This window comes from Argiope bruennichi, chromosome 10, assembly GCF_947563725.1.
Source record: "Argiope bruennichi chromosome 10, qqArgBrue1.1, whole genome shotgun sequence".
NCBI lineage: Eukaryota > Metazoa > Arthropoda > Arachnida > Araneae > Araneidae > Argiope > Argiope bruennichi.
In genome coordinates, this window is record NC_079160.1 from 20,557,177 (window position 1) to 20,577,572 (window position 20,396).

General features: G+C 26.6%; 2 protein-coding genes across 2 annotated transcripts in view; one reads left to right on the forward strand and one right to left on the reverse strand.

Moving 5' to 3' along the window:
• The window catches only part of LOC129987799 (bestrophin-4-like), a 34,334-nt gene extending 28,969 nt beyond the window's left edge, over positions 1-5,365 (reverse strand). The window contains exon 1 of the mRNA XM_056095739.1: positions 5,113-5,365. The gene's annotated coding sequence lies outside the window, so the exon portion shown is untranslated. The remainder of the gene's footprint in view (positions 1-5,112) is intronic.
• A 3,764-nt stretch (positions 5,366-9,129) lies between these two features.
• LOC129987800 (small subunit processome component 20 homolog) overlaps positions 9,130-20,396 on the forward strand; it is a 59,965-nt gene continuing 48,698 nt past the window's right edge. The window contains exons 1-10 of the mRNA XM_056095740.1: positions 9,130-9,266; positions 9,504-9,651; positions 11,976-12,037; positions 13,622-13,692; positions 14,576-14,764; positions 16,567-16,651; positions 17,387-17,446; positions 18,249-18,326; positions 19,828-19,968; positions 20,087-20,239. Coding sequence (XP_055951715.1) covers positions 9,222-9,266; positions 9,504-9,651; positions 11,976-12,037; positions 13,622-13,692; positions 14,576-14,764; positions 16,567-16,651; positions 17,387-17,446; positions 18,249-18,326; positions 19,828-19,968; positions 20,087-20,239 — 1,032 coding nt within the window. The 5' untranslated portion in view covers positions 9,130-9,221. The remainder of the gene's footprint in view (positions 9,267-9,503; positions 9,652-11,975; positions 12,038-13,621; positions 13,693-14,575; positions 14,765-16,566; positions 16,652-17,386; positions 17,447-18,248; positions 18,327-19,827; positions 19,969-20,086; positions 20,240-20,396) is intronic.

The window sequence follows — 20,396 nt, forward strand, 5'->3', positions numbered from 1 at the left end:
AAACAGAATTGTAAAGAGGAATTTTTAGCTCCCAAATTTTTCTCATATTGTTGGAAAGCTTTCATTTGTTCTTCATCCTTTTTTCTTCCCTAAATTATGGAAAATGGAATTTAGATTTTTATGGCGCAAGAACCAAAATTAACTATGCTGCGCCAAGAGAAGTGCCATATGTATATTCCCATGAGATCTATTATTAAAGAAAATAGTATTTTCTCAAAGCTAAAATACAGAAATAGTTTTATGCTTGTAAAAGCAAAGTAAAATAATTTTAAAACTGGATTAAGATCTTAAAATTCTAATTCCAATTATGGAAAAAAAAAGCTCTTGAAAAATGTTTTGCTAAATGCTGAATTAGAGGAGAAAATGGCTGAAGAAGTGCTTAGTAGTCTATGCAGCGAAATCTATTTTCTCCTCCCAGCTTGTCGTCAGAATTTTTTTGCCATATGCATCTATTTATGTTTAATAAATATTTAATGAGGAATATAGACTTTAGATTTTTTTTAAAGCTACACCAATTTTCTTGAATTTTTTTCAATTAACAAACATCTTAACTTATAATTCCATCTTTTGTTAACTGTCTTCTTATTAAAATCTTAACGAGAACTTGATACAAGATGGAAAAGGTTTTTTTTTTATGATATATTTCGAGCTAATCGATACACATACGCAATAACAAATATACCAAACGATTATTTCCGAAATAAATGTTTTGAAAATATCTGCAAAAAGTTAAAACTTATTTGCATCTTATCATTTTTATCATAAAAGTAATTAGATTCAGTTAAGCTATTTCTTTAATTTTAAAGTTTCCTCTACGATTTTAATTACAGATTTATGAAACTTTGTTCCACTTTAATTCTAAAAAAGTGAAAGAAAGTCTCAAACCTTTCCATTCATTCATAAGTGATTGTCAAACAATGAATCAACTTAAAAATGTCTGCGAGCGAGCCATTTTAATTTTAGTTAACCGTTAATTCTTTCTTTCCGTTTTCAGTATGATATCTTACTCTTAATTATTATTAAAATATCGTTTTTCAATATAGAATGTATGTAATGAATAATTTAGAATAAAAATTCTTTCATCCTTATCTAATAACTCAGAAATGAAATCATTTTACGTTTTGGCAAATAGTTTAAATTTTTTCAACTTTAAAATCTTTTGAACTTTTTGAGGAAAGTAAATACTTAAAATGGAAGAATTGCGATTTAAATCCGATTCTTTGCATCGATATTTTTCACTCTTAAAATGGAACGAGAAGATCGTTAATTTTAAAAAATCGAATTAAATTAATTCCTTTTTACTTTAGCACAATGGCAACAGGAATCGATCGGTAGTAGTTAATTAAAAATTAAGAGTGGTTGAATTCACTATCAAGGGAAAAATAATACTTTGCTATCCGTAATCAGTTCAGTTTAATTCCGATAAAAGTAATTTATTTTCTTCCAACTTGATATTTAAATTATAGTTTGGCACATCAACAATGGCAGTCATAGGATAATGAAAAGGCACATTAAATATTGTATAGTATTCTGGCAATGAATCATAATTCAGCAAATGTAATAATTCATCACTTTCTTATTAATTTTTTTTAAGAATCCATGTTTTGACATACCAATCAATGATATTTTTAAAATCCTTAACTATTTTCCAAAATTTACAAAAAAAAAGTTTACATCTAATATCGTATAAATGATAAAGTCTATTTAACTAAAATATGAATAAATACTAAAAATTTTTAATCCCATGGCATGCGATGTTGTGTCTGACTAATGATGTCTGATTACAGAAATTTTTTTATTAATTAATCCCAAAGACAAAAGGCATTCAAATATGCTTACAAATCTTAGGTGCCTTTTATAAGAATTTAAAGAATAATAAATACCTGATAAAAAATGATGAATGTTTAAATAAAATTTGTTATTGTGAATAAAATGTGGCAACTAAATAACTCTTTAATCTTCTTGCCCGTTCATCATACGGGCATCGAATTAACTCTTCTCAAACTTATAAACCGAAATTGAATCATTGAGATCCGCTATAATTCGATTCAAAAATTGCATATAATCCACAAACTCTTCAAGTATTCTATGGATTCTTAACTTAATAAGACAGCTCATATCCGAAATGGAAAAAAATCATCGAATTGGGTAATAAAAAAAGAAAAGCATTTAAAGAGTGAAGAGTCATCTAATTTGCAATCTAATCCTAAATTCAGAGCCAAGATCTAAAGAATAAAATCACTAGTTAACTAACTTTAAGCCATTTTGACAAACTAATGTAGACTTTAAACAATGATAAATAGTTTATTGAAATATCGAAATTATTAACACGGTCAAATGACATTATATCCAAGACAAAAAAAATCCAAAAAAGTTATAAAAATTAGTGTAACAAATCAAGAAATGGAGATAATATTATAGTTTTACTGTTGTTCTATAACTATATATTTTTCTATGGTTTTCGATAGAAATTTGTTATGAGATTAATTTACTATAGTTCTATATGGATATTTATTTACTATAGTTCTATATGGATATTTATTTACTATAGTTCTATATGGATATTTATTTACTATAGTTCTATATGGATGTTTATTTACTATAGTTCTATATAGATATATATTTACTATAGTTCTATATAGATATATATTTACTATAGTTCTATATAGATATATATTTACTATAGTTCTATATAGATATATATTTACTATAGTTCTATATAGATATATATTTACTATAGTTCTATATAGATATACAGTGACTCAAAAAATTGAGAGTACACCTTACTTTTACTTGATAAATCCGACATTAAATATAAATAACACATTATTGGGAAATGCAAACATGTTTTTATTTTTACACATAACAAATGGTTTAATTTAGAATACAAATAAAGAAAAATCAACGAAAGACTTCTAAATTGAAAAGTTTTAGGAGCATTTTAAATAAACATATGCAGAATTTTGCCTCAGAAAATTGAGAATACACCAATGAAATTTTTGCAACAACACGCACAGAAACAGTGTCACTATTACGTTGCATGTCTTTTGGCTCTTATAATGGCATCTAAACGTCGTGGCACCGATTCAACCAATTTTGGATGGTATCTGAATATATTTTACTCCATTCTTCAAGCAACACTTGTTTTAAATGGGTTTTGTTTCTAATTTTGTATTTTCTGACCACTGCTTCAAGTGTGGCTCACAGATATTCAATGGTATTGATGTCGGGGTACTGTTGTGGTGTGTGTAACTGCTGTTTACAATGAAAAGTACGCCATATTTTGACGTTACGTACATTCTGTTTGGGATCGTTGTCCTGCTGGAAAATGGAATTTCCATCTAAACCCAAATTTTTAGCACTTTCCTTTAGAATGCTGCGAAGTATATCCAAGTAAACCATATCGTTTATAATGTCATCTATAAAAATTAAATTTCCTACCCCGGATGAAGCCATGCAACCTCAAATCATGACGGAGTCATCATCATGTTTAACTGTGGGACGTAAATTTTTTGGATCCAAAGCAGTATTGGGCTTTCTCCATACAGTGCGATGGCTGTCACTGCCACTCACATGTTGAGTTTTCTTTCATTACTAAATACAGCTTTCTCCCAAAGGTTATTGGTCTTCAATTGATGAGATTTTGCAAATTTCAAATGCTTATTCTGAATTTGCAAGCTAATGAATGATTTCTCTCTAATAATGCGACTTTTATATCCAGCTTGTCTAATTGCATTTCGAACTTACAATTCAGCACTTACAATTCTGCCTATGATTTGAAAAGTTTCTGAAATAAGTTGGATGAACCATAAGGTCACAGCAATCTAAAGAAAAGTATTAAAAATTTGGGTTTAGATGGAAATTCCATTTTTCAGCAGGACAACGATCCCAAACAGAATGTACGTAACGTCAAAATATGGTGTCTTTTTCTTTGTAAACAGCAGTTACACACACCACAACAGTACCCCGACATCAATACCACGGAATATCTGTGAGCAACACTCGAAGCAGTTGTCAGAAAATACAAAATTAGAAGCAAAACCCATTTTAAAAAAAGTGTTGCATGAAGAATGGGGTAAAATATCTTCAGACACCATCAAAAATTGGTTGAATCGGTAACACGACATTTAGAAGCCATTGTAAGAGCCAAAAGACACGCAATAAATTATGACACTTTGTTTCTATGCGTGATATTACAAAAAATTCATTGGTGTATTCTCAATTTTTTGAGGCAAAATTCTGCGTATGTTTATTTAAAATGCTTCTGAAACTTTTCAATTTAGAAGTTTTTTGTCTATTTTTCTTTATTTTTACTCTAAATGAAACCATTTGTTATGTGTAAAAATAAAAACGTGTTTGTTCTTCTCGGTAATGTGTTATTTATATTGAAAGTCGGATTTATCAATTAAAAGTAAAGTGTATTCTCAAATTTTTGAGCGACTGTATATTTACTATAGTTAGATATAGAGATATATTTACTATAGTTAGATATAGAGATATATTTACTATAGTTAGATATAGAGATATATTTACTATAGTTAGATATAGAGATATGTTTACTATAGTTCTATATAGAGATATACTTACTATAGTTCTATATAAAGATATATTTTCTGTAGTGCTATATCAAGATATATTTTCTGTAGTGCTATATAAAGATATATTTACTATAGTTCTGTATAGAAAACTATAGTAAATATAAATATATATTTATTTATAATATATATATATATACATATTTCCAAAGATGATGTTTTGAAATTTATGTTTTCACTGTACAAAAAATTTATTTACAATAGTTTTTTTAACTAATTATAGATATTCTATAAAATAAGTTCTTGTGAAATAATTTATTCGACATAGATTTGCTGTTTTTTCTCGTAACCCTCTAACCGAAACATATTTTGAAAACTCGTTAATTGGATATGTACTTGAACGATCTCTATTCTGATTAGAGATACATATAATGCGTGAAATATTTCGGAACAAATATTATATTAATAATACATTCTGAAAATCATATAAATCACATACTTTGTTAGCTTCATTAATTAAAAAAAAACTTTCAATGAGGAATTTTCATAGCAAAATCGTTGAATCTAAAATCAATACCTGTGATCAAAACGCATGTACAGCCCGCAGATCCAGCATTATCGTACATTTTTGAAAGCTATGCATCTGTCATTGAACAGATGTGAAATGACACTGCCTCAACTGGTAGATTCACAGATATTCGTTGCGCATTCTTTTGTAATCAGCCGCTACTTCAGCTAAAACTCAGTTGGAACGTTATCCGATTCGTAGGCGGATATTTTTTCTTTCTCTGTTGTAGGAGTTTTGTTGACTATTGAGTTCTTGCTGCTCGATGTAAGCAATTGTTTATTTAAAAAGCATTCTGCGATAAATTTATCTCGTCACCTGTCATCCAGCATTCTATTTGGAGAGAGAAATGTTTCGAAAGTCCAAGATAAGAATTCTTAGAAATCAATCCCATCAACTAATAGTCCGTTTCCTTGGTAACCAAAAATTAAATTCAAAACAACGTCTTAATCTTTCTCATCTTGACGGATGAATACTTCGAGGAATTCGTAAAAAAAGCTTACAAAGAAAAAAAGAATTTTTTTTATGATTTTTCGAATCCAGTTTTTTTACAATTAACTTTTACTAAAATTGATAATGAAAATTAAAGCAGTTATTTAGTAAAGCTCTTTATTTTCACTAAAGAAATTTCTCAGAAGAAATTTTATAATCATCTGTAATATTTAAATTAAGAATCAAATATCTTAGCATTTTTTTTATTTTTAAAAAGTTGATATTGAATACTAAATGCGCATTCTAAAGAATTTGAAATGAAAAAAATCTTAACCCTCTGGTTGCGTATTTCTTTAAAATCACTATTTAGATGCGATGTTATTTGCAAATATATTCAAATATTTTTCAAAGAAAATGAACCGATACTGTCTGTTACATGATAATAATATAATATAATAAAAATCTGTAATCGTAAAAATAAACACTCTAAACTTCGAAAAACGCGGGATGCAACAGAAAATAGACTGATTGCCAACCCTCGGAAATCGCAGGATACACAGCTAGAGGGTTAATCCTTGAAGAAAAAGAAAGAATATATCCTAAAAATAACAAAATTTACCGTAATGAAATTTCCCTTACATTAGGTAAATTTAAATTTTAATTCTGTCTATTTTACATATTTTACATCTTAACACTTTAAAGGGCCATTTTTTTCTAGTAATGGTATATTGAAATAATTTCAGAATTAAGATAGTCTTAAGCAATTCATTCAATTTATCAGATAAATATAATTTTATTCATTAATTAATTTCGTTAAATAATGACTATATAGCAAAACAGGATGCGTCATTTTGTATGAAATAAAACGGGAACATTGTATGAAACTGGAACATCTAGGGTTCTGTTCTACCGAAAACTTTTAGAGAATGAATGCCAACCGACATAACTACAAACAAAGACTGATGAATTTGATGGAAAATATATTTCCCATGTCCCTAGAAAGGGTTAAAAAATCTTTGTCATTAATCTGTGATTTTATAATGACAGTCAATTCTTAACATTTATCGGATTTTTAACAAGTTCTTTAGTAAATATTTCCAAATTAAATCATTCAGAAAAATATTATATCAAATAACGAATTCATTGCTTTTATTGTTTAAGAAATAATAATAATTTCATTTCTCCTGAAAATTTAAATCCATTAACTTTTAAAGCTAATTCCAGATTTTCTATAAAATCAGAAAAAAACATTCCTGAATCTCAGTTTTGTTAACGATACAGATAAAAAAAAAAGGATGAAATTAATGCAAGACTTCTACGGCTCTTAATTTTGAATGAAGAGCAAAAATAATTTCTTCTTTAATGTGCTAAGAATCATAAATCAATATCCCGATAGTAAGAAGAAACTCTTAAATGAAAATTTTTCATACGTTATTAAAAAGTGAATTTGTTGTTTCAGATGTGCCATTGCTCGATTTTGTTGCAAAAATCGAGCGATTTCTCAATATGAATAATAAATAGATACTTTCAAATGATTGTTTTTAGTTAAATGTTTTCCCTAATTCTTTATACATCAAGCTCAATGAGACATGGATTAACTTCTATGCATTAGAGAAATATTTGGTATATTTGCTCATTATGATAAAAGTAAAAAGTTAAGGCGTATGCACTTGAAAATGTTCAGCTCTTGAAAAACCGTCACCCTAATATAGATCATGCACTTAATGCTTTAACTGTGTTATCTTGTGAAAGTGATTATTAAAATAATTTTATTTGGATTTAAAACGACATGAAATATACAGAAATGAAAAAAGTATTGGATGAGTTCGTAAATGGTGACTAATCTCCATTATCTATCAAATGGGAAATAGAAATTTTTATTTCCCTATAACTCCTTGACTATTGAAGCTCATAATAGTCTATTTCAGCTTACACATTTTGAATTACATTCTTTTATATCTGCCCTCCCTTAGTAGTTATGAGTCGATAACTTTTCTCAAAAATGAAAACATCTTAATATGCGTTTAAATTTCGTTATTAGCTCGGTGAAGGTGTGAAAACTTCATGATACAGCCATGGCTTCTGAACTGGAGAAACACAGGTTCTGGACTCGAATCCATGAAGATTTATCATTTATATCAGTAATATACCTGCACTAAACCTAGTAAGAAAAAAAATAATAATCTACTCCTTTTTCCAGTTTGCCAAAGATATTTTTTCTTTTCTTTATGGAAAACCTTTGTATTGTGGAAAATGTTATAATTTGTTTGTATTAAAAAAACACAACTGCTTTGTTTGCATAGCTAAGCTGTCTCTCCATTTATCCTACAGAAACTATTATAAATCAAAATTAATTGAATTTGAACATATGTATCTTGATTAAGGAATAGACGTTGATTTGATACAGTTAAATGATAATTTCCAATCATTTTCTACAATCAACAACAAGTATTGAAATTTCTCTTAAAATACTCGATTACAAATTTCGAATAATAATTGAAAAAATTCATAGTGACATCTGTCTAAATGATATAGAAGTGTCGAATGATTAAAATTGGTTACTAATCTAAGACCGCTGCAAAGCAATGCTCTGAAATGAGGCTAGTAAGATTCGATTTGGTCTGTGATATGCTTATTAGATTTCGCCATTCATTTAATTATAATTCCCTTTAATGCAGCACAAGCAGGCAACCATTCCTTTACAAAATTCCTTCTGAAATCATATATATGATATATAAAGACAAAAATAAATAATAGGAATAAATTTCTGGTTTCGATAGTATTTCGAATCAGGTCTGAGAGTACACAGCCATAAACCAAGCTGTCTGAGAAAAAGCACTTCATCTTTTCTTACTGCTGGTTAGAATAAATTAATGGATTCATTTTTCTTTCAACTCTTGGTTTTCTTTGGAAAACAGTTGAAAAGAACTAAAAATTTATAATATTTCTCTATTACTTAATCCAAACTTTATTATCTATATTATTATAATTTATAGAAATAAGAATATAACAATCACTAGCATATGATCCCCAGAACAGTCATTCTCCAATTATCGTTGACATTATGAGAAGTTTTAGATGTTGTTGTGAATAAACCGATAACTTTCCCCTCCCCTCTATAAGTGCTTAACAAAAATAGATGATAAAAATTTATTTTTACCTCCCCCACGCACTTTAAAACAATAGCATCGGAGCACCCATAAAAAGTGTTCATTGCCTTCCCTGGATTTAGTACTTTCGCTAATTTCTAGTAATATTAATCTTCACTTCTTGCTTAAAATCTTCAGAGCTTCCCAGGGAAGTGACATTATAACATTTGCTTCAATTACTTGTATTTCAAAAATAATGTTATTTTCATATTAAAAATAAAATGCAGATATGTCATTTACTAAAGTCCTGAAATTTCTCGAATGTAAAACAAGTTTTCTTATAATAATTATTTACAAAAATCACTTGCAATTTTGTATTTTAAGTCCATGCTATGTCTTTAAGTTCTAGTGTGGAATATTTTAAAATCTACTTGCCTTAATATGTTGTCAATCCGGCAATATCGAGTAACTGTGTTTGTAACTGCGCAAAAAAAAACTTGTAAACATTCTCTTGGATCTTCACGTGTTCGAATATGAATTTTCTTGATTTTGCGTGTAATAATTAGAATTTTTTTTTTTGTGAGTAAAATAATTAACATCATGAAAGACAAACCAGTTTCACATAAAAATTTAAACACATTCCACGTAAGTAAATCATTTTTCAATTAGATCTTTGCTTCTAAAAAAGTTTTTTGAATAAATTTTATTCTATGATTAAAATATTTCATTACACACAGTATTAAGTTAACCATTTATTATATAAACTTTTGCAACGATAATATGTGTGTTAACTATTTAAAATTTTTTATATGCCAATTTAAAGCTTTTCTTACTATAAATTATTTTCATTTGATATTTTATTTATCGTATTGACATTTACAGTTTTTGAAATATGCGGAACGTTTGAAAAATGTGGATGTGTGTATTTATCGTCAAGCCGATACATATTTATCCACTCCTGATGGTAAAAATACCTATTTATGGGAAGCCTTTGAAAAATGGAGAGATCTGGATTATTCAATAAGTTATGGTATGTAAGTTTCCTTTGACAAAAATTACACTCCGCTTATTTTGAAACTATTTTTAAATTAATTTTCCAGCATTCTTAATTCTGCAACTTCTTTCCAGTTTTATAATTCCAATATTTTTTATTTAAAAAAATGTATTTTAGCAGTGTAATTCTTGCTTAGTTATTGAATTTTTTCAAATTCATGAATATTTGTTTGTTGTATTTGTTGTTAATATATTGATTCAGTTGTTTTTTGTAAGGATTTTTTTATTCATAAATCTTCGGTCACATTAGATAGACATGGAACTCTGAAAATTAGCACTAAATGTAGAACAAACAATTGTTGTTTTATGTAGTTAACATAATCAGTTTAACAGTTTTTATCTGATAAATTTTATTGTATTTACATTTTATTGAAATATATATATATATATATATATATATATATATATATATATATATATATATATATATATATATATATATATATATATATATATATATATATATATATATATATTTGTATTGCATCTTTTAACTGCAGTATAATATAAATTTCTCTTAATAAAACTTGGATATATTAACTGTTCTTCTAGAAAAACTTTTTTAAAAAAATTTAGCCCTTCCATGAATATTGTGACTGAAAAGTTTTACGTGTTTCTGAATACTTTAAGACATTTAATAACTTTCCAGGAAATGCTAAAGAACAAATATCAACGAAATAATACAATGAAGAGGAACAGGAAACTGTTCCTCCTGTTGTTTCTGAGTTGATTTAATCTAATATATAAAAATCTCGTGTCACGTTGTTTGTGTTCATACTCCTTCGAAATGGTTCAACCGATTTTTATGAAATTTTTTATGTGTATTTGGTAGGTATGAGAATAGGTCGTAATGTATATTTCATAACGCTAGGTAATTGGGGTGTCCTTATCCCGCCATTCCATGTTCAACGTATGCTGATGAGATCAACGCTTGCTTGAAATCATCGCCACTGTGGATTAATGTTGAAAAGCTAAAAAGTTTGTCCAGCTAAAAATTAACATGCGCCTCTAAATGCTACAAGATCTATCTGCTGACACATTCTAGGACAAATTGTTAGATATCAGCCATGGAAAAGGTGTTGTCTATGAAATACTGGATGCATAAAATTGCCCACTAATTTCTGCACTGTCATTGATTTCCAAAATTCTCTCATTGACCGCATATTTCCCGTTGTGCGAACGCAATACATAAATAATGCGTGGCTGGCAGAAAGAGCCATTTTGGCAGCAAAACATGTTGAAGTCGACGATTTAAACTTCAAGATACAGCAGTCATTTCCAGGCGATCATACAAATCAATCGATACAGTTTGCGATGCTAACGAAACTTTTAAATTATCCAACAGAGTGTTTGAACTCACTGAATTTGTCAGGCATGTCACCACACCTTCTACGATTGAAGTTGGATCTCCGGTTATTTTATTTCGGAATATGAATCCACCACAGATCTGCAATGGCACACGATTGGTCATTAAAAAATTGATGAAAAACGTTATCTTAGCCACCATTTTGAATGGCAAATTTTGAGTCGAAAATGTTTTCCTGCCACGAATTCCAATGATTCATACAGACGTGCTAATTGAATTCAGACGCTTTCAATTTCCTATTAGATTGGCATTTGCAATAACAATCAATAAGTCGCAAGGCCAAACGATGTCTGTTTGCAGCTTAGATTTGAGCACACCATATTTTTCTCACAGACAATTATATGTGGCATATTTTCACAATGGCTATCGAGCTTATTTGTGTTGGCTGAAGACGGACTGAGAAAAATATCATACACTCAATTGGTCTTCACAATAAATATTGATTTTCTTTATTTCATTTTTATACTTTAGGATAACAAAAATATATTACTTTTTTCACTTTACGTTTAACTTTTAAAAGATCAAACAATGTTGCATTGTATTGAGAAAAGGAATGGTTGGTGTTTTTTTGTATTTATCGATGATCATTGTCTACAGCGCACCATTCCTCTTTCTGTCATAGATCCCAGCCCCAAACACTTACAATACATTCGTTATGTTTTAATTAACAACCAAAATATTCACTAGAAATAATTTATATGGCAGAACAATGTTTGCCAGGTCAGCTAGTATGTTTATAATAATGTTTCAGCCTTATAAATTTTTTTTTTAAGTAAAGAGGAATATGATCTTTAAAAATCAAAAAATGATGAAACTAAATCACATCAAAGCCGTAGAATCATTTAGCTGGGAGGGGCGAAACTGTTAACTCTGAATGAAATGTTAGTTCTGTACTATTTCTAATTAAATAATAAGACAAAAATATTTTCTTTCAGAGGAATTTCGTAAAGATATTGGAGATGAAATTGAAACATTGGAACAACTTGTCCTCAGAAAGGTAAATCAGTTTTCTATAAATTTGTTTTGATGTGAAATTGAATGCTGCATTCGAATTAAATTTATTAAAGTTTTAGCCTTAATGCCACTTGTTTAGTATAATATACTACTTTTATTTTGTTTATATTTTTCATGATCGTTTTATATATTCAATAATAAGCTTGCTTATAATGCAAAATTCTTCATTTCCATTTTTTTTAATAAGTATTTTATTCAAAATGTCAATACGTAAAGAAAAATGCTAATAATTTTTATGGACAAAATTATCATAATTATTAAATTATGTTGTTCAGAGCACTGCTGACAAAAAGCCTGCAAGCGTCATAATCCTAATTGTAATATGCACTTCCGAACAAGTTTCGAATGCCACAAAAAGGAATCGAATGTTACAAAATAAAAACAAAGAGAAAGTAGAAGTTAAGATTAGTTATTTTTTTATCCTGTATATTTTGAAGAAATTTGGCATATAAATTAAATGTATAGTGTTTTTTTTTTTTTTTTTTTTCCCTGCATTTTATCTATTGCACTTCTATATCATTATCGTCACTCTAAGATTCAGATTGCATCATATCCATATCGCATTTAACAATATATTACAGACTTTTTGTAATAATTTGAAAGCAATTATTAGCATTTCTTAATTCACAAACACAAAAGAATATTGAGAATTAAGCATAAGAAATCGCAGTTTTTCAATGTTATATATTCTAAATTTTATTAATTTTACAATATTAGCAAATTATTATTTTTTGTGTACACTAGGAGTATATTTAAGGAATTATTTCTTATTTCATTATATTTTTTCAACATAAGTAGCATTCTAAATGTTGCTTTTGGGCATTGTCTTTTCTGTATTGTGAAACATTTAAAAGATTTTGGTCATATTAGGAAAAAGATGCATACTAAGACATTGTTAAAAGTACATAAAGAAACTCTCAGTAATAGTTCAGATTTATCTTTTTGAAATATATGTGCTAATATGTAAGACCACCCCTTATATCGGACAAAATTCAATTAAATTTTTGCTTTCATGATAAAAAAAAAAAAAAAAAGATAGATCTGAAAGAATTAGCAAAGATTATTTTACCAAGAAAATGAAAATATTTTTTTCTAAAAGGGGGAAAAAAGAAAAAAAAAAAAAAAAGGATCATTCTATTAAGTCTTCACAAATTTTGTTTCAAGCTTCCAAAAGCTGAATTTGATTTTTTAAAATATGACTATATTTATGTTATATTTAAAATAATGATACATATTTCTATTGTTTTTTTTAATTGTTAAGTTATAATTGCATGCAAGATTTTTTTTTTTTTTTTTTTTGAGATTATAAATGTTTACAAGTCATAGCAAGAATTGCATTATTATATTAAATTATGAAAATACGGCTATTTATGTGTGCCAAATATTAAATTTATTATTGCAATTGTGAATTTATTTGAAATAATTTTTTAATGTATTAAAATAATGAAAATAGTTAGGCAGTAATGTTTTGAATTGTTTCAAAATGCCGAGAATTTTTTCTTCTGAAACTAAAATAAAATTATTTGTATAATATAGTTAATAATCTATAAATTTGATTTTTTTAAAGGATTCTATTGTTGAAGTTTTCCTAAAACATCTGAGAAAAGAGGAAAATTTAGCATTACCTGCTTTGCTTGAGTAAGTGACTCAATTTTTCTGGTAATTGTTTTTATATCTTTTATTAGATACCTAAAAGAAAATAAATGTTATCTTTGTAATTTTTCAAAAGTAAAAAAGCAGAAAATGCTCTATGAAAGTAAGCAGTTTTTGTCTTGAAAGTAGATTGTTATTACAGAGAATATCAAATAATATTTTAAACCGAATTCTGTTCAAATAAAATAGTAGACTTCAAAATACATTAGAATTATTTCATCTGGTCGAATGATGCACTATGCAGCTCTTACTGCATTATTAACTTGTTTTGCAGTATAATCACGATTTCTCTTATTGTAATATGTGATACCATTATACTTAAATGCATTATACAAGAATCCATTACATAATTTTTTCACTTCTTTCGCTAAATTTTGCTGAAATCTTAAGCTCAATATCATTAGTGTTTGCCAAATATATAAATTTGAATTCCAAGAAAAACACTAATAAATTTTATGGGCAAAATTATCGTAATTATTAAATATGGTGTTCAGAGTACTGCTGACAAAAGGCCTGTGAGCATCATAATCCTAATTGTAACACTTTTAGAATATACACTTCCAAACTAGTTTCGAATGCCACAAAAATGAATCGATTACTGTTTTCTTTGAAAAGAAAATTCATTTTTACTGGAATTTAAAATACAGTTAATGAAAAGTTCTGTAAATATTAAATATTCAACTTTAAAATAATATTACAACATAAATGAAGGTATCAAAGATTTTATTGTCTTAATAAGTTTATTTTAAATCAGATCTTTCATATTGATTTAACCATTAGTAAGCATAGCATTTAATGTATTTTTTCTGTGTTAATGTGTAATTTAAGTATGTGCACCTAAAAATAATTAGTTTGATTTTCTTTTTAGACTGACAGTCGCCTTAGCCAGAGACTTACAGCATGAATTATACCCTCACTTTCCAGAATTTTTCAATGCTATTAAAATCCATTTATCTACAAAGGATACAGAACTGTTGGAGAAAATCTTCTTATGTTTGGCATTTTTATTTAAATTCTTTACTAAATACATAGTGAAAGATATTAAAAATGTTTATAAGTAAGTATAATGTTGTATGAATTGTTGTAAAACTAAATTTACATTTTGCCAAAGTGCAAAATAATATGTCAGGCATTTAAAAAAAAGAATTAAAATTATTTTTGTATGGCAAAGTAAAATCTTAAATTCAAATTCATGTTTTGCATAAATATTAGTTGGCATAGGAATTATCTTTTAATTTTGTTTTTATTATTATTATGATATGTTGGTATATTTGGTGTAACTTATGAGTGGCCCTTATTCTAACTTTTAAAGATTTGCCATAAAGGAAACATAATAAATTCAGCATGATTGTGTAAATAGTAAATGTAGCGTAATTAGTAAATGAAGCGCTCCATAATTTTAGTGTGATGCCTTTATTGTTGAGCAGACAATATGTATCTTATATGATGGCTCAGTATTGTTATGTATTTTATATTTAATACTTCAGTTGTTATGTTGTAAAGATAAATAATAAAGTTAGTTAAAATTAAATTAATTGTTTAAAATTTTATCTAAATGCAACATATCATCATAAAAGGACTGTTTCATCTAGCATTTTCATATTTGTAACAATGTCATTTTTTAGTGAAAATTGTATAATGTAAAGAAAATTTTCATTATTCTGAACTATTTATTTAATGAACGTGTGTGGGTGGGTTTGTTCTATTTCTATTAAATTTTTATGTCATTTTCTGTGTTATAAAAAAATGTCATATATGTAGTGATATTTCTTAATCTAATTTAAATCCTAATTAATTTCTTAATTTTTATCTTATTTTAGCCCTATTAACCTCAATCTAAAATATTCTCTTATTTCCTGATCCATTTCCTATTATTTAATTCACTATACATGCACTCTAAAAAATTGCTCACTTCCGCATTTTCTCATGCTCTGAGTGAAAGAATAAAAATTGTTAATATTTAAAACATTCTTTTAAAGATACCTAAATTTCCCTTTCCCAAATCTACATGTATCAAAAATTCCTTATAAAAATCTCACAGTAAAACCATTGAAGGGAAAAATTTTGTTCTCTTTTGCACTATCGCAATGTAAATTACGTCAGTTTTATCTTCACTTCAAAGTTTTAAAATTTCAAACCCTTCTCCTATTCAGCCACACAACTGCCAAAGTATGTTTATATTTATATATATGCTTCTTTTATAAATATAAAGTTTGTGATAGGTAAATCCTATCTTCTTTTTTTTTTTTTTTCTTTTTTTTTAATTTTAAAAACTGAAGTTATTCTATTCATAGAATGAATAGAAATGTGCACAGTATTACATCTCTTTCTTCTTATACTGCATTCATATATAGCATTTTCCTTTTAACTATTCATATGAAACAGCAACTTGTTGCTTCACACATAGAAATATTTTTTTGCATTGCTTTATGATTTCAATTCATCAAAATATAATTTTGTTATTATATTAATATGTAGCAAAAGTACATTCTTGCAAATTAACTGAAAAGAAAAAGATATGAAAAACTTTAAAAATTACGGAACGTTTAGGAAAAATAAATATATATATAGTCATGGTAAAAAAATGACTAACCATAATTATTATATGAGAGGGTGTATAGTTATAGATATTTTATTTAATATCTAATTTAAGATTTTAAGCATAATATTGATATTTCTCTCCTTAATTCTAAATACTTTTTCTTTTGTTTTATTTGATATGAGAAACATGTAAAAGGATATCAGTTGGATATGAGTTATGGGTTATAATTTATGTTTAAGCTTCTGAATTGTATTTCTAATTATGTAAGATTTTCTTTACCTTTAACTGACAAAATTTTCTTTTTTCTATTCTCTTAGATTATTCTCTTCATTATTGGATGATACAAATAAAGAATATATTAGAATATTTGCCTGTGAAGCTTTTGCTGCGCTTCTGAGAAAAGTATGTTGTGAAAATTAATATAGTGATAAGATATTTTTTTTTAATTTCATGATTACTATGTTTACATATAAAAAAGTCTAGATTTGTAAAATATATTTACATTTGTTAAGCAAAAATATTATTTGTATGTCATCATGTTATGTTGGAAAAAAAATATTTCTTGTGATATCTTTTAGTGTATACATAATCATTAAAAAAGAAAAACAAAAAGCTTTCATTTGCAAAACAATTTTCAAATTTAATGAATATTTTGAATCTTGAAATGTATCTTAATTCTTTAGTAAAATGCTTAGTTTAAAAGTAGATATAAATGGGTAATTTTTGGCTCTCTGATCAAATACTTTAGCATAATCTGTCTAATAATTACTTTTGTACTTTATTCATTTTTTAATGACCTAAGTTTATCCAAATTTTAGTTGAATTTTGATTTAAAAGATATAATGATATAAAATTTCTTTAAAAGGTTTCATCCAAAATAGTAAGTGCCCCAAAGACAGGATTTTTTATCAATAGATTTTTATGATTATTTTGAATTTCTTCTAAAGTATTTTTCTGGACTATTGATGGGTTTCTGTATTTAGAAGAAATGCCCTTAACAGTAATCAAATAAAGCTTAATTATTTTTGAATAAATGCTGCTAAGTAATTGGAAGATAATTAAGGATTTAGGGTGTGAGTGAAAGCTTTTTGTACAGTGAATAATAATAATGAATATATATTGATCATTTTCTTTTAGGTTCGATCAAGAGAAGATTTATTCACTTTCATATTTTGTGACTTGCAACAAAATCCTAAGGTATGCATATTTTGAAGTCCTGTCCATATAATTTTCAAATGTGGCTGCAAGTATTATGTGCAACATACTATTTTAATTGTCATATGTCTTTAAATTTTTAGCTGCTCTATCCTCTTTGTACACATATATAATGTATTTTAATAGGAAAAATAATTCATGGAAATCATGTTTCATTACACTTTAGAAAATTAAAATCTGATTCATTTTTTTTAATGCATTCTAAATGTTTAAAAAATTGACCATTGTGCTAAATTATTTTTTGGGTGCACCTTTTTTTAATGTGATTATGTTTAAAGTTTTCATAACATTATAATTTTTTCATAAACATTGGTTAGTTACTGGTTTTACTCAGAGTTCCATTATATTACTAGTAGCAGAGTATTCAGACTTAGCACATTTTTTTCTCCCTTTTATTTTCTTATTATTATTTTTTAACTGAATAATTTTTCTTTCTTTTTCTGACAATATTAGAGGAGAAGTCAGAATTTGCTCTCTTTTCCAAAATGCAGATTTTGTTACAGATTACTTTAATAATCGACAATAGATTATAGACTATGTGTCTCATTTTATAATATGTGTTTATTTTTGATAAAAATCAATTTGTTGTGTATTAATCAAATATCAAAAATGGATAAAATTGCATTTTAAAGAATTATTATAAAGGTTTATAATCATAGGCAACTTTTATTATATGTATTAAAGTATATAATATTTTCATTAACTTGTAGTGTTTTTTTTCCCCTTGCATTTGTAAACATATTTATAGTATGTAAAATATAGTTTTCTTTGTGCTTTGTTTTAGCAAACTTATGGGGTTGGACAACTATTTTTTGAGACTGTTAAAGGTGTTAAAGAACAGTTTCATTACTGCATTGAACCAGTATGTATTTCATTAAACAATTTCAATTTTTTATTTCAATTAAATTTATAAACTTTTTTCCAGTTTTGAAGGAATTGGATAATAAGTACATATTTTAATTAATTTTTTAAAAATATATATATGCAGCTATATATATATATATTTTAAAGATTTATTTATTAATATTGAAATAAAATATATTGCTTTACTTCTCAATAATTTTTTTAAAAATATGACTAGAGTTTTTATCTATTTTCGATCATCTGAGTAAGTATTAGGCTCTATAAATCATTTGAGGTTTGATGATGCTTTTTTGTATAAAACCAATGTTACTTATCCCTACGACTTTCAGAATGTGATATTCCTGATGTGACACCTTATAATGTGTTCTTGATTAATTTCAGATTATGACTACCATTCATTTTAAATGTCCAAATAAGCTATGCAATAAATTTGTTATGTATATAATAATTGCATGAATGTTTAAATCTATGGTTAGAGAAAGATAAATTTATTTTAAATTCTTTCATAAACTAGGAACCTTACTGTTATCAATATTTCCTAGTGTCACTAGTCAGATACATTTTACCAACTGTAAGCTGAATATGAATTGGAAAATATTTTAATCCATAGATATATAGAGATATAATAATTTTGCAGATTCATGGTAAAAAAGAAGAAATTTTTGGAATTAACTTCAAATCGACAAAGATCAACAATAAAGTGACAAATCCATTCACATCAAGAACAAAAAGACGAAAATTTTTCCATTCAGTGATTTTACTATAAGACTCTGATAGGGATTTCTTTGACACATGCTGACTTAAGAAAGGGATTCTTGGGTATCTTTGAATGAAATGCATAGATATCACTCAGAGCATGAGAAAATGCAATAGCCATGAGTTTTCTAGAGCATGTGTTAGAAATAATTAAATTAGGATTTGGATCGGGTAATGAGGGAGCATTTTAGAATAAAGTAATATGGAGTAATTTAAGATAAAAATTAGGAAATCAATTCAGATTTAAATTTGATTAAATTTATTATTTCACACACTTGTATATATACACACTCACCAGCCTCTGACTCTTGTGCTGAAATGTACTATGAGGAATTTGCCATCATTTGTTTACTTCATTCTATAAAAGAATTATTCAATGTCTTGAACTTAAAATCCAATCTAATACAAGTTTGAAATTTACTGCCACTTTCAATTCAATATCTTTACTAAAAAATGAGAAGGCATAAATTTTGTTTGGAAAATGTTATGTAATATTTTAATTCTATCAATAATTCAATAGAGTTTCATATTTTCTGTTATAAATTAAGTTTTACTGTAAGATTTTCATTGTCACAAAAAGTATTTTCCCAGTTGGTCTATCCATGTTCAGGTATTTGATAATAATTTTAATTGAAAGAATACACTCTTTTATACTATTTAAATTATATACAATAGGTTTTTGTATTCTGCAGCATAATTTAGAGGTAATTTTGGATTTTTTTAATGTATTATTTTATTTCCAGGTTTTCAAACTGCTTTTGAGATTTTTAGGTAAAGAAAATCTTTCTACAGATTTGATCGAAGAATCTCTTCATCAGATGTTAATTTCAATGGCAAAACACACAGTTCAAAGGCATTGTGTTCAAGTGCAAGAAATATTTTCGGTATTAAGTTTTATACATATAACTTTTTATTCAATTTTTAGAGCATAATTTTTTTTATTCAGCAATAGATTTAAAATTTATATTTTTTTCTCAATTTTTTTATGTATATTTCTTTTAGGCTGTCATTAATGAACTAATTGTTGGTATTCAAGAGACAGATATTGCAAACGAGGATAAAATTAGACATCTAAATCGTGTACTTCATCTTCTTTGTTTCTGGATAAGATTCAAAAATGGAAAGCTGATAACATCTGAAAATGGATTAATAAATGTAAGTTACAATAACAGTATCTTCATTTATGTTAAGGAATTTGTACAAAACTAGATATTTTTTCCTATTAAAAGTAAGAATTTTTTTTTCTTCTTCTTCATTCTTTTGAATATTAGTAGATAAATAAATGTTCATTAACGAAATTGTAAAATTCTTG